The sequence below is a fragment of the Mercenaria mercenaria genome, chromosome 12 (assembly GCF_021730395.1).
Source record: "Mercenaria mercenaria strain notata chromosome 12, MADL_Memer_1, whole genome shotgun sequence".
Lineage (NCBI taxonomy): Eukaryota > Metazoa > Mollusca > Bivalvia > Venerida > Veneridae > Mercenaria > Mercenaria mercenaria.
This window is the reverse complement of record NC_069372.1, coordinates 52,044,066-52,057,654: the sequence shown is the minus strand read 5'-3', so window position 1 is coordinate 52,057,654 and position 13,589 is coordinate 52,044,066. Positions and strand designations below refer to the sequence as shown.

At 37.2% G+C, this 13,589-nt stretch overlaps 1 protein-coding gene across 1 annotated transcript; it reads right to left on the bottom strand.

Moving 5' to 3' along the window:
- Window positions 1–747: 747 nt before the first annotated feature.
- LOC123534886 (uncharacterized) lies at window positions 748–8,617 on the bottom strand. Its single transcript, XM_045317345.2, has 5 exons — window positions 8,496–8,617; window positions 6,521–6,830; window positions 5,958–6,124; window positions 1,956–2,085; window positions 748–876 (listed from the first exon to the last, which is right to left on the bottom strand). Exons 1-5 carry the CDS (start codon window positions 8,539–8,541, stop codon window positions 798–800), a joined length of 732 nt encoding a protein of 243 aa, XP_045173280.2. The 5' UTR covers window positions 8,542–8,617; the 3' UTR covers window positions 748–797.
- Between the last annotated feature and the right edge of the window lie 4,972 nt (window positions 8,618–13,589).

Below are 13,589 nucleotides of genomic sequence, written 5' to 3'. Positions count from 1 at the left end.
TGAGCCGCGCCATGAGAAAACCAACATAGTGGCTTTGCGACAAGCATGGATCCAGACTAGCCTGCGCATCCGCGCAGTCTGGTCAGGATCCATGCTGTTCGCTAACAGTTTCTCTAATTGCAATAGGCTTTGAAAGCGAACAGCATGGATCCTGACCAGACTGCGCGGATGCGCAGGCTGGTCTAGATCCATGTTGGTCGCAAAGCTACTATGTTGGTTTTCTCATGGCGCGGCTCATATTTAATCTGTAGAAAGATAGTTACGTTGCTGTTTTTTATTGACTTACTCACGGGTTGTCATTAATTAATAAGATAATTTTCCGTGTGCCGGTTTATGATTAAGTTTATCATTATTTTGTTATCCAGATAAATGACTTTTCCCTTATAAGATGTCCAGAACTGCCTTAAATATCAATGTTATTTTAGACATAAAATTGCCGATATCCAGGTATTGATAATAACCAGAATATTTTTGCTAAAGTAAAAAAGTCTTCACTTTTTATTTGTACTTCCAGTCAGCTAATGAATGTTTATGTAGAGTTTTCCTTAAGTACAGAATTGGCAAATCTTGTGCAAATTTGCATTGCAGATACAGATACTGTATACCGCATATGGTTGTAAGATTAGTGGATTTATTCCTTTCTGTTCAACCATTTACAGAGGCTGTTTGTTGCTACCAATAAAATTGAATGGTTTAACATGGCGTAAAACGAACACTAATAACTTTATATTTAGAACAACAAATACCAAATTTGTATATTTTTATAAATGTTAGTGTACAAACAATGCAGAATTTCGTCAAGAAGACTCGCATACGCTTGAATCCGATTCTTTTCTAAGTGTTGGATTTTCGCACTGCCACTTGAGAAGTTCGCATCTGCAAGTAAAATAGATCATTTACAGTAGAGGATTATACCATATATGCTTAGGAAGCAGACCTGTGTAGAAGACAAAAAGCTGTAAAGTCTGAAAACAATATAATTTTCTTATAGCAAACACACTTTACATTACAAAGAATCATGACTTAAGCACGTACTATGTTTACCAGATGCTTTATATACCTCAAGCTTATCTTTTCACGCATTTTGTACAACAGTTAACAGTTTATATTCATAAGTAGTAAAATATGCGCTAGAAAAAGTGATAAAACGACAGAAAAATATTTACATAGTAAGTTGTTAATGTTAGGATACCAATAGGTAGTAAGAAGTCTATCCTACATATCACGAACTGTTAACAGTCGAAACGTGATACTGTGACGTGATAAGTAACCCGATCATGCTCAGAATCGGAAGGCAAGAAGTACTAACAATCGTGTAATAAATAGATTTTAGTAAATTACTATATTCATGAAAAATAAGCTAGACATAAACTTAAAACAAATCAAGATAATTACATAACAGTTTAATCCTTGAAAACGAAATCAATATGTAATGAAATATTTAAGAAAATCTTTTGGAAGCATAGAATACAAGCAAACAAAATAATTGCAGACATGGTTTTACAGAGTCTGTCATAGTCAGAGTCATACTGGAAAGTGCAACACCCTACATGCCTCCAAACACCGCTTAAGCGAATTCTGTTACACTGTATCAACTAAATGGACCAGAAAAATAACAACATTGTAAAACTAACAATAATTGATGATTATTTAGTGACGAACGGTACATATATCTGATAAAGTTTGGTTATGCGATAATCTAATGAACTGGACCGAATAGCACAATAGCCTTTGCAATAGATGCCATTGTTCTACAGCCACATGGAAATAATAGATCTTGTTCTGCTGCAGACATTTAGTATTATTTTCGTAAATCCTAGAAAATTAGGGAAAGGGTTATTAAGTTCTACAGTTAAGTAGTTTTCACGATCGTACATAAATATGCATCATTTTGAAGTTAAACATACAAAACAAAAAGATAAATGAAGATGCCTATTAATTAATGAAATATATACTCATTTGGATAGTTATTTCCGTCTGAGCCGCAAACAATGGCGATATCTTGGCCACAGTCAATTGACCATCTGTTCTTGCAGAAGACAGATCCAAGAACATTCTGCAGTGACATCGCTGTGGTAATAGTGTCTTATGTGAAAAAAACAAAACATTTTAAAACAATTGTTTTCACTTACATAGAGCTTTAAAATTTAGCATATGAAATGACCCGAGAATACGGTGGCACAGAGGTGACATCCGCAACACTTTATTTATATTGTGGCCACAACTTAGTAAATTGTGGCCACAACTTAGTGAATCGTGGCCACAATTTAGTAACTTGTGGCCACAACTTAGTAAATTGTGGCCACAACGTAGTAAATTGTGGCCACAATTTGATAAGTTGGGGCCACAATATAATAACTCGTGACCACGACTTATATCAGCCAATCGAAACTATAAATAGATGGATAGACGGACGGAGAGATGAATCGATTGGATGGTACCTACGTACCTACCTACTTATTTATTTGTCAGCACTTCCGGCCGTCTATCTATCTTCCATTCCTGTTTTACCATTTGCAGTAACGTAGACATTTTTATGCGTCCATTTCGTATAGTTGCTGAATTCTGCCATTTTGCGTTATCTCCCTGCGACCCTTTCGAGCGAAAACACGAGATTTAACGAGTTAAATTGCGGGGACGCAGGCTGAAAACTCTCTATTGAGTGGGGAAGCGGAGCGAAAGCACGATAATTACCGGGGTCACGGGGTGAGAATTAGTAGCTGGCATGTCAGGGGTGGGGAGCTAAAACACGATAATTAGCGCTGCTTAAACGTAGTGTTTCCGAACCGCGCCCCGACATCCAGTTACCAAAATTCACCCCGCGATCTTGTTAATCATCATGTTTCCGCTCCTTGTCCCCACTAAATAGCGAGTTATCACCCCGAACACCCACCATTTTAACTTGTAAATTTCATTTGTTTTCGCTGGGCGCGGTCACCAGGCGAAAACTCGTTATGAAACGTTTAAGCAGTGCTAATTATCGTATTTTTGCTCCGCGCCCCAGACATACCAGTTACTAAATCGCCCTTGCGGGGTTTCGGCCTGCGTTCTCGACATTTTAACTTGCTTATTCTCGTGTTTTCTCTCGACGGGGGTGCGGGCTGAAAATATAATTTTATTGGGCTAAAACGCGAATTGGTAGAATTTAGCATCCTTACAAAATGGACGTGCACGTGCATAGAAGTGTCTACGTTCCTGCAACGGGTTAGACAGGAATGGAAGATAGATAGACGGACAGAAAGACAAATAAATAGGTAGATAGGTAGGTACCATCCAATCCATCCGTCCGTCAATCCATCCGTCCATCGGTCCGTCCCTCCGCCATCCATATATCTATCTTTTATTCCTGTTTAACATTTGCTGGTACGTAGACACTTTTGTGCGCTCCTATTTTGCACTCCTATACAGCAGCGAAGAAAAAAAAACAGTCGTTTCGATTGGCTAATTCTGTCATTCCGCGTTTTAGCCCTATTAAATTATATTTTCGTCCCGCCGCCCCGTCGAGAGAAAACACGAGAATTAACAAGTTCAAATGTCGAGAAAGCAGGCCGAAACCCCGCCAGGGAGATTTAGTAACTGGGGTATCTGGGGCGCGGGGCGAAAACACGATAATTAGCGCTGCTTAAACGTTGAATAGCGAGTTTTCGCCTGGTGAGCCCGCCGAGCGAAAACACGTGAAATTTACCACTTATAATGGCAGGGGTTAGCGGCGATACCTCGCTATTTAGCGGGGTGAGGAGCGAAAACATGATAATTAGCAAGATCGCGGAGTGAGATTAAGTAACTGGGCGCGGTTCGAGAACACTACGTTTTAAGCAGCGCTAATTATCGTGTTTTTCGCTACCCGCCCCCGACAAACCAGTTACTAATTCTCGCCCCGCGACCCCGGTAATTATCGTGTTTTCGCTCCGCGTCCCTGCAAAAATAGAGAGTTTTCAACCTGCTTCTTCGCATTTTAACTTGTTAAATCTCCTGTTTTCGCTCGACGCAAAATGGCAGAATTCAGCAACCATACGAAATGGACGCACAAATTGTCTACGTGAGAGAGGTCAGACGGGAATGGAAGATAGATAGATAGACGGGCGGAAGTACAGACAAATAAATAAGTAGGTAGGTACGTAGGTACCATCCTATCTATTCATCCGTCCGTCCGTCTATCCATCTATTTATAGTTTCGATTGGCTGATATAAGTCGTGGTCACGAGTTATTATATTGTGGCCACAACTTATCAAATTGTGGCCACAATTTACTACGTTGTGGCCACGATTTACTAAGTTGTGGCCACAATTTACAAAGTTGTGGCCACAAGTTACTAAATTGTGGCCACGATTTACTAAGTTGAGGCCACAAGTTACTAAATTGTGGCCACGATTTACTAAGTTGTGGCCACAGTTTACCAAGTTGTGGCCACAACTTAGTAACCTGTGACCACAATTTACTAAGTTGAGGCCACAAGTTACTAAATTATGGCCACAATTTACTAAGTTGTGGCCACAAGTTACCAAGTTGTGGCCACAAGTTACTAAGTTGTGGCCACAATATAAAAAAAGTGTTGCGGATGTCACCTCTGTGCCACCGTACGAGAAACAGTACCAATATAAAACGTTTCGGGTTTGATTTCTACTGCTTTTCTGTCATTGTCGCAGTCAAAAATCAATGATTCCTTTACACATTGGTTAAACAGGCTAAACCTGTTATTGCATTGTAAAACTGTTTAGTCGCAATTAATGCTGTTGGTTGAAAGAATCCAAGTCTGAATTCTGCGTCATTGAATTTAAACAATCGGAAATAGTCGTGCAATACTATGAGTATTGTCCGTAAGTATTGACCTGGCACTCATGAATATTCCGTATGTTTCCGTAAATTAATTTTCGGTGTACGAACCTAAACAATGATATAGCTATTGAAAAGCCAAATATATACCATCACGTATCATGTGCAGATATAGCTGTGCGAACAAAGCGTTTTGCCACTAATCTCAGGGTTGAGTGTTCGAGTCCTCTGTCTGACCAAATTGTTTTTTTTTATGATTTTATCTGTAAAAGACGGAAACTTGTCACACTTATGTTTTATCAACGAAATACTCTACTATCGATTACCATTCTTCTACGTACATAAAACCGTTCTACAAAATGTCGTTTAAAATCTTCAGGACCGGACAAGCATTCATTCATTCAACGGACAATTCAAGAACTATTGTTAGCGATACAAAATGCAATGTTTCATAAAAAATATATAATCATAGATACAAATACAAACACAAGGAATTATATCTTAAAAATGGTTAGAAAAGAATTCTAACCCATGGTAACGTGTTTTCAAGTCGGAGAGCCTACCACTACACCACTGTGCCGTTGGTTCTCTAAATTGATTATTTTGATAAATCTAGATATTTTCAGGACACGAATATCACGTGAAATAACGAAAACGCCCGAAAATATTGGCGAAGATTAATGAGTGCCAGGTCAATACTTACGGACAATATATATTTATTTCACATTACGTAACACTAAGTAAATACACAATCGATTACATAATCGTTCGTAGAGGTCTCGTTGATTGCGTGATAATAGTGAAATATTTTACAAGTGTTATGTATACGCCCGGTCATTTATTACAAATATGTATTCAAACACAGCACCTTACATGGACTATTTTTGTAAAAGAATATAATGAAGAACTAGATTTATTTTGTTTGGTAAAATGAGCCGCACCACGAGAAAACCAACATAGTGCATTTGCGACCAACATTGATCCAGACCAGCCTGTGCATCCGCGCAGTCTAGTCAGGATCCATGCTGTTCGCTTTCAAAGCCTATTGTAATTAGAGAAACCGTTAGCGAACAGCATGGATCTTGACCAGACTGCGCGGATGCGTAGGCTGGTCTGGATCTATGCTGGTTGCAAATACACTATGTTGGTTTTCTCATGGTACGGCTCTAAAGTTAAAACATACTTCCGCTTCCTGTAATGATTGCCGACATTTCTGGTGAGCTTGAAACAGTTGTTGCTACTGGGACAGTAGACGATACACACGGTCCGTGATTAGCTATACCGAGAGGGTTTGCATTGTAATGACTATCGTAGAGTTCCTCAGCACATCGAGCTTTAACATAGAGGCAACTGCAAATACATACAAAACAGATCTCATATGACCTCCTAATATAAGTTGGTAGTAAGTCGTTTCGACCAATCATTTTTATTTTTCTTCTTCATATTTTATCAATTTTAATTTCTATTTATATGATTAGTAACTAATAACAATAGCATAAACATACTTGAACGTAATGAAAGATAAAAATTAAAGTAAGAGTAGATTTACCGGAAGCACAGATGGCCTCCAAAGAATATATGTTACACAGCCGAAATGCATACAGCATCAAAGACTTCAGATGTTCCTCCAGGCAATATATCGATCACATGCGATCAAAACCCACAACAAAGAAAGAAAAAAAACAACAAATTAAAACAATAAAAACAGCAGCAGCAACAACAAAGATGTAACATTATTCATCTTACTGATTAGCGTATGTTCTTCCGTCTGATCCACAAATTTGCTCGTCATTAGTCAGTATATGGTAGCTGCAATTTACTTCCTTGAATACATGACATAGGTGATCGTCCAAGTACATGCCAATGTTGTAGATGGCTTCATCTATAAGCTTACACTCTGGTCCGTGGCAGTCGTGATGTTCATGAAGATGTGGGTCAGGTGGACTGTGGTCAAGCAAGTGGGGGTCAGGTGGGGTGTGATCAGGTGGATGGTGACCAGGAGGTGAGTGGTCATGTGAATGGAGGGCAGGTGGTGTGTGATCAAGTAGAAATGCCCCTTGCAATGTTAAAAAGACAACATCTTTTTGTTCATGTTCATTGATGCAAATTCATCTTAGTGTGCTATTACACTAAACATATCTGGCAAATTAAGAGAACATAGGCTAGAGACCAAAACTGACCATACTCCTACAGGACATTCGTATTCGAAATGCAATATATGTTGTCATGACAACTGAAATTCCAAAAACACCCATGAAAAATAACAGAGGTTAACAGATAAAGACCCGTGATGACACCAACTATGCACTGTTAAGTTCAAACTGTCTCTAAATATTGAAATGTATGATGCCAAATAAGCGATAAACATAATTTGTCAAATGACATCATACGTGGTTTGCTACTTTTTCTTTGAAACATACATGCACGACAATGTCATACCGCTTTCGCAACGTTCTTGAATTCACGTCTCTAAATGCATTCGATCGCTTACTTAAAAGCGTTGCAACTGTTGAAAGTATAAAAGTATTTCTTCAAAGTTAAATATACGAAAGGTAAAAGAATGTACTTGATGAATTTGTTATCTCAACTTTGATCCTTTTAGTCACTAATACAGTTTTTGCTTTCATGGAACAGCCCATATGTACATAAATGAATTATCATTAAGTATTAATTAAGATTTAATTAAAACATGAAAAATCACAAGTCTGTCAAAACTGTGACTTGATATAGTGCTAGATATCATCAATATAATATAATCTTATCATATTACATGAAAAGGGCTTAGAAGTGTAGCATTGCAGATTGCTTTAAAATAAACACTGTGATGTTTTTTTTTCTAAAATGTGATGCTTTTTTAGTAATATGAAACGTTCTGTACTGAAACATTTTGAAAAGAAATATGCCGAATACTGGTCAGAACATAATGCAAGATATACGAAGTTCTATCTGAATGATATTTAAACTTCCATAAGGCAATTTGAAATAAAAATCGTAAGTTGTATATAACACGAATATCACAAGATATTTGTATATAAAAATATAAAAGACATGCAGTTTGTAGGCAGCATTGATAAAGTATTGTGTTATGCAAGTTTTACTTAAATTTGTAACCGACATGTTGTACAACAAAAAGAAATATAAAATGCTTCACAACGGAGTTGTCCTAAAATGTCATTCGTGAAAGGTAATTTGCTAATAACCACGTAGCTGTGCTGAATTGGCAATTCATTGTTCACCCGATGACTTACATGAGTTCGTGTTCAAATGAACATTCAGGTATAGAAATAATGTTTGTTAATATTCAGTCAGTAACTGTTTTCATCATACACCGTGACGGTATATATAATGTATTTAGATGCTATTGTCTTAAACCCTCATGAAAGTTGAATAACACTTTAGGATAGTATGCGTCAAGAACTGCAACTACTTCTGAAAAATAAATGAGCCGTGCCATGGGAAAACCAACATAGTGGCTTTGCGACCAGCATGGATCCAGACCAACCTGCGCATCCGCGCAGTCTGGTCAGGATCCATACTGTTAGTTAACGGTTTCTCTAATTGCAATAGGCTTGAAAGCGAACAGCATGGATCCTGACCAGACTGCGGGATGCGCAGGCTGGTCTGGATCCAAGCTGGTCGCAAAGCCACTGTGTTGGTTTTCTCATGGCGCGGCTCAAATATAACAACAATGCGAGCTGGTAAGCAACCCCTAAAAACGAACCTGCAATCGAAAAAGCCAGAGTTACGCTTGCAATGCTCCTCTCCATTGTTTGACTATGAAAGAAAGCTATCTAGTGCATATTTTGAACTTACTGTTCTACATGTAAAATAAAGCGATAATAAATTCCATATCAGTATGTAACATGTGAGTACAATGATAAGGATAGAAACAAAGTTGTAATGCAGATACATATTATGAAGAGGAAGTTTTATGTTAAAAATCTCAAGTACTAACGTTGCAACATTGCAATTATATTACATGCGTTAAGTCATTGAAACATAAAACATTATGTACAGCTTTATTTAATTTTGCATAAAAAATTCTTCTCCGTTTACTTGCCCACTTGCAAAAAGATTTCATTAAAATGTTCTTGTCCAATCTATTTACTTGATTCTTCAGAAAAATAACTGCAACCATGGAGCGGAGTTATTTTTAAAATTTATTTTTGTATGTTTTCACCTGTGAATCTGCGGGTTCGATTTCAAAGTAATCTGGCAAATTTCATTTTCGGATGAGTGTCTACCAAACTTTTCAATCTGCAACTAATCATAATATACAAATGCATATATATATATATAATAAAGAAACATTGTCGCCAGGGGATCTTTCCAGCTTTGAAACTCAAATGAATGATCTAGATACATGATGTAAATGTTCGTATAATTGTCAAACGTCATAAACTTGGTTTCATTTCCGGTATCATTCATCCGGTAAAGACTTGATTTTACATTTTTGAATTGTAAAAATTAAATTTCTCCACTGCAAACAAAGAAACTGTTACTTGCTGCTGTCACAGAGAAATCACGATGTGTCCGTCGTCGTGCGTGCGTCCGTCAGTCGTCAACAATTTCTTTAAACGATATCTCCTTCAAAACCACTGAATGAATTTCGATAAAACTTTACAAAAATGATCTCTAAGTGATCCTCTTTCAAAATTGTTCAATGGTTCCGGCTCATTAAACATATAGGTAACTATGGTTAAAATTAGGTTTTTAGCTATAAAACTTTAAAAATATTTTATTCTGAAGCGATAATAGCTGGAGGTTTGACTTTCTACCGTAATGGCGACGCACCTGAGCAAAGGGGTCCGGTACATGAGTTAATTGAGTTTAATGACTTAGTTTGTGTCCAAGAGCCATAATTATAAAAAACAACAAAAAAACATACTATATTACTATTCCCTAGACAAGGATTTTTACCCATCATAGGCTATGATTACAACTACTTTCTTTATATGGCCAGGAATAAAATATTATCATCTAATTTCCCACTCGAACTTTACCTGCAGTTAGCTAAATCCATCAACTTTTAAATTTTCATACCTTTATCTGTTTTTGACAATCTGACATTGTATCGAACAGTACACAGTACCAATTCTCACTTTAATTTTCCGTAGTTTATAAACTACATCTCCATATTATGATGGGTGTGTTTATATAACTTGCATCCGACGTATTTACCCCATGAAGAAGACATACAACATGCAAGACCCGGACCGGTGGGTCAAAACCACTTCCCTTCGCATAATTGCGTTTGGTAGTATGATAACTCTAGTTTGCTTTACTCTCGTTGATTCTTACTATTTGTATTTTGTTTGATCTTTTTTATGAAATGATTTGGGAATTAATTAATACACACATTTGTTCGAACGGATTTACATTTTGTATGGTTTACCAAACAATTTTTTATTAATCACTATAATTGCTCATATTGCTTCTCACAGTCTTTAAATAAAGCGGAAATAGTTTTTTTTTGTCATATTTATAATTGAAGTGACTCTTTTCGAATTTATACTGAGTACTATAAAACCTAGCGTATGTGTTAAAAACATTTTTGATAAATTACCATAGACAATGCATCATTAACAGTAAAAGTAGGTACCCCTATGTGTTCCTTATCTGCTCGTTGTGTCCTTGTCGGTTTGCTTTGCTCTATCACCACCCAATCCCCCCACCTCTCTCTCTCTCTTTCTCTCTCTCCCTCTCTCCCCCACCCCTCTCTCTCTCTATGTTGCCCTAGTGTGCGTCTATGCTAAAACTGCTGTGGTTTTTGGTCTAAGGAGGCTTCGTTTATGGAACATGGTTCCCTTTTAAATAGTCACTCTTGCCTTTTTTCTCCATTCAGCGACAAGGTACAAGTATATCACAACCGGACTTTTATCTACATGTGATTTACACATTTCGCAAAAGTCACGGGAATAGCCGTTCAAAATGGTAAAATATTTTATTTATAGGGGCTCAGACCATACTGTTTTGAGACTCACTGCATGGTTAGTGTTCAGCCCTTTCACAATTGGTCACGACGCTTAGGTAAACGGGGCAAATAGGGGACTCCACAGCAATTAACTCTTAAATCCACTCAAGGTAGCGACAACCACGCATCCGCCAATCAGGGGAGGTAATTTTTTACTTTTTCCGGAAATCTGACCTCACTATTGGGCCCAATAGAAACGCGCTTATTTTGGAAAAGTATGGCATTTTCCAAACTGAACAGGTGCCCGATTCTTTAGTCTACATTACGAATATGACGTGTTTTCCATAGAATGTTCGGGAAATCCTTGAAAAGAGACCCAAGAAAAAAATCATTCCCAGATTTTTATATCAAGAGCGCCATATACGCTGATCAAACTGGTATGTTTTTTTTTGTAGGAAAATGATCGTTTTACATAGAGAGTGCGCTAAATACTGATATAATTGCGCGTACATATACGTCTTTGATCATTTTTCAGACCGAGTATTTTTTTGCTACGGGAGGTAATTCGCCATTCTGCGACGATTACTTGGCAGGTGCCAGATTTATTTCTGCCTCATTTTCTTGGTAATTATCCCTGCAGATGTACATTTATATTACCAGTTTATTGCGTTCCATCTGTCTAAGTGTGCACATGGTTACTGTTGGTGATATTCAATGGCAGAACTACCAGAAATTTTGTTCGTTTTCACGGGCGTTTCGTACCCTAATTTACTCGAACACAACTGTGACGGTTGATAGAGAGAGAATATGTTGAAAAAAATACTTATAGTTGTTTTCTCATCACTGTTATGAAAATCTGCACGAACCTCTGACTCAGTGATGTTATAATTACTCAGTTATAGTTAGTTACATTATCTTTTACAACAATGTACTTACTTAGTAAGTGTACTATGACTTGTAACTTGAATTCTTAATGATAATAATATTTATGTATATACTAAATTGTAATTTAATAAATCTAAAATCGTTTTTTTTTTTGTTCTACAGATTTCCTATTCCTTGTCATCGGAACTTTAAGTTAAACACGAGTGTCACCCACTTTGTTGCACTGGTTTACCAGTGATTGTGATGAGTCAGGATCTATTCCAGTCTGAGACCGAAGGCAGTGATCAAGACAAAGAATCTGTCCTATGGGTACAACTATTAGTATGAACTATGATACTAATTCTAAGTTACTTCAAGTTATATGTTTAACACTAAATACATTCTAAGTCTGTGACTCACCGTTCCAAGACTGTGCATTTGGGGCATGTTCAGCTGGACTTTTAATACTCGGATTACTCCATGTTTTACAGTTTTAAATGTGAACTTTTGAGCCAATATTATAAAATGTAATTTGCCGGTTCCCATTTACATACAATGCAGATAAGTGTCTTGGTCTAGGACAAAACATATGGCCCGGCCGAGATATTAACCCGCAACCATCTGATCAAGCGTCAGAAGCTCTACCATTGGCCCACATGCCCAGACTACTATGATAATGAATAATAAATGAAATGCCTTTTGAATTATTCCAATTTTGAAAGAGAAAAGTATTTCTATGATCTCGCATACTGTTTTACTCCGTATCAACAAACATTGCAAACCAGAGTGATGTATTGTTTTCAGTTTGCTGACTTTGCTTCAGAAGTATCCCATATTTAAAATAATGCACATATTTTTTTCCACAGCTCATACTCATGATACTCATACAACTCACACTCGTCATACAGTTAGATTTTAGATGCTGATGAAACTCAGCCACCATCTGACACTGAAATCCAGGTACTATTTCCACAGTCAGATCAGGGACATAGGGATTCCAGTGAAAGAGTTGTTCTGCAATCAACACCAGCTGAAAAAGTAAGTGAATATTTAGATATTCCAGAGCAAACTGGTGTGTTGAAACACGAATGGGGTCAGAGTTCTCAAAGCCTGAAGCTTTCACCAGGAACATTACATAAGCAGACTGATGTATTTACTTTGAAACCAGATAAGCAGTCAGAAAGTTTAGCTGGACCTTCAGTTGTTCCCCATATTCCTGAGAACACTGATATACTATTGCAACGCTACAATTTAGTTCACAGAGTCTGCAGTTCTCTCCGGAGACACAGGAGACATTTGAATTTGCCGAACCTCCAGATAAGGTTCCTAAACTGAATTTAACAAAAGATGCTGCCGTGCAGACAAAATCTCATCGTACTAGTATCACTATTAACAATATATATTTTGTGGAACTCTTACTGGTTATGAATATCCAAGCAGCAGAGGCACACAGGCATTTTCAACGGGCCCATTGAATATAAGTAGTTCCAACATATACAGTGGTGACCTTGTAGTGTAACAAAGCAACACAGACTTTTATTGTAGGTGAGGTTGAAACTGTTTTTGAATGAGAATATACTTCAAACATGACGTAACATTACTTCGAAAGATCTGTTAAGTGAAAGACCTTTAAGAACACTAGGTCGCAAACATTTTTGTACTGGCCTTGTGTTAGATTTTTTATAATTTTGCTTGTAGCAATAATGTACCTTTGAAAAATAATTTATGCAGGTGGATATCAGATCTGTCTGGGGAACCCTTAATTGAAATAAATGAAAGTGCTTCTATTAGCAAAAATTCACAAAATTATTAAAACACGGAAAGCAAGAAGACTGAGTGGGGTTGCTAAAGACACATACTTAAATGAGCCTTTTGTAATACCAATTCAACCACCATTTGTGCCATCAAGCTCAGCTGAAAGTAAGTCTGTATCAGGGGAAAAACACAAGACTCTATCGGAAGAAAAACACAAGTCTAGGTCAGAAGAAGGGCTAGTCAATGTATTGAGTACATGTACATTGCAAAGTGTTATTCAAG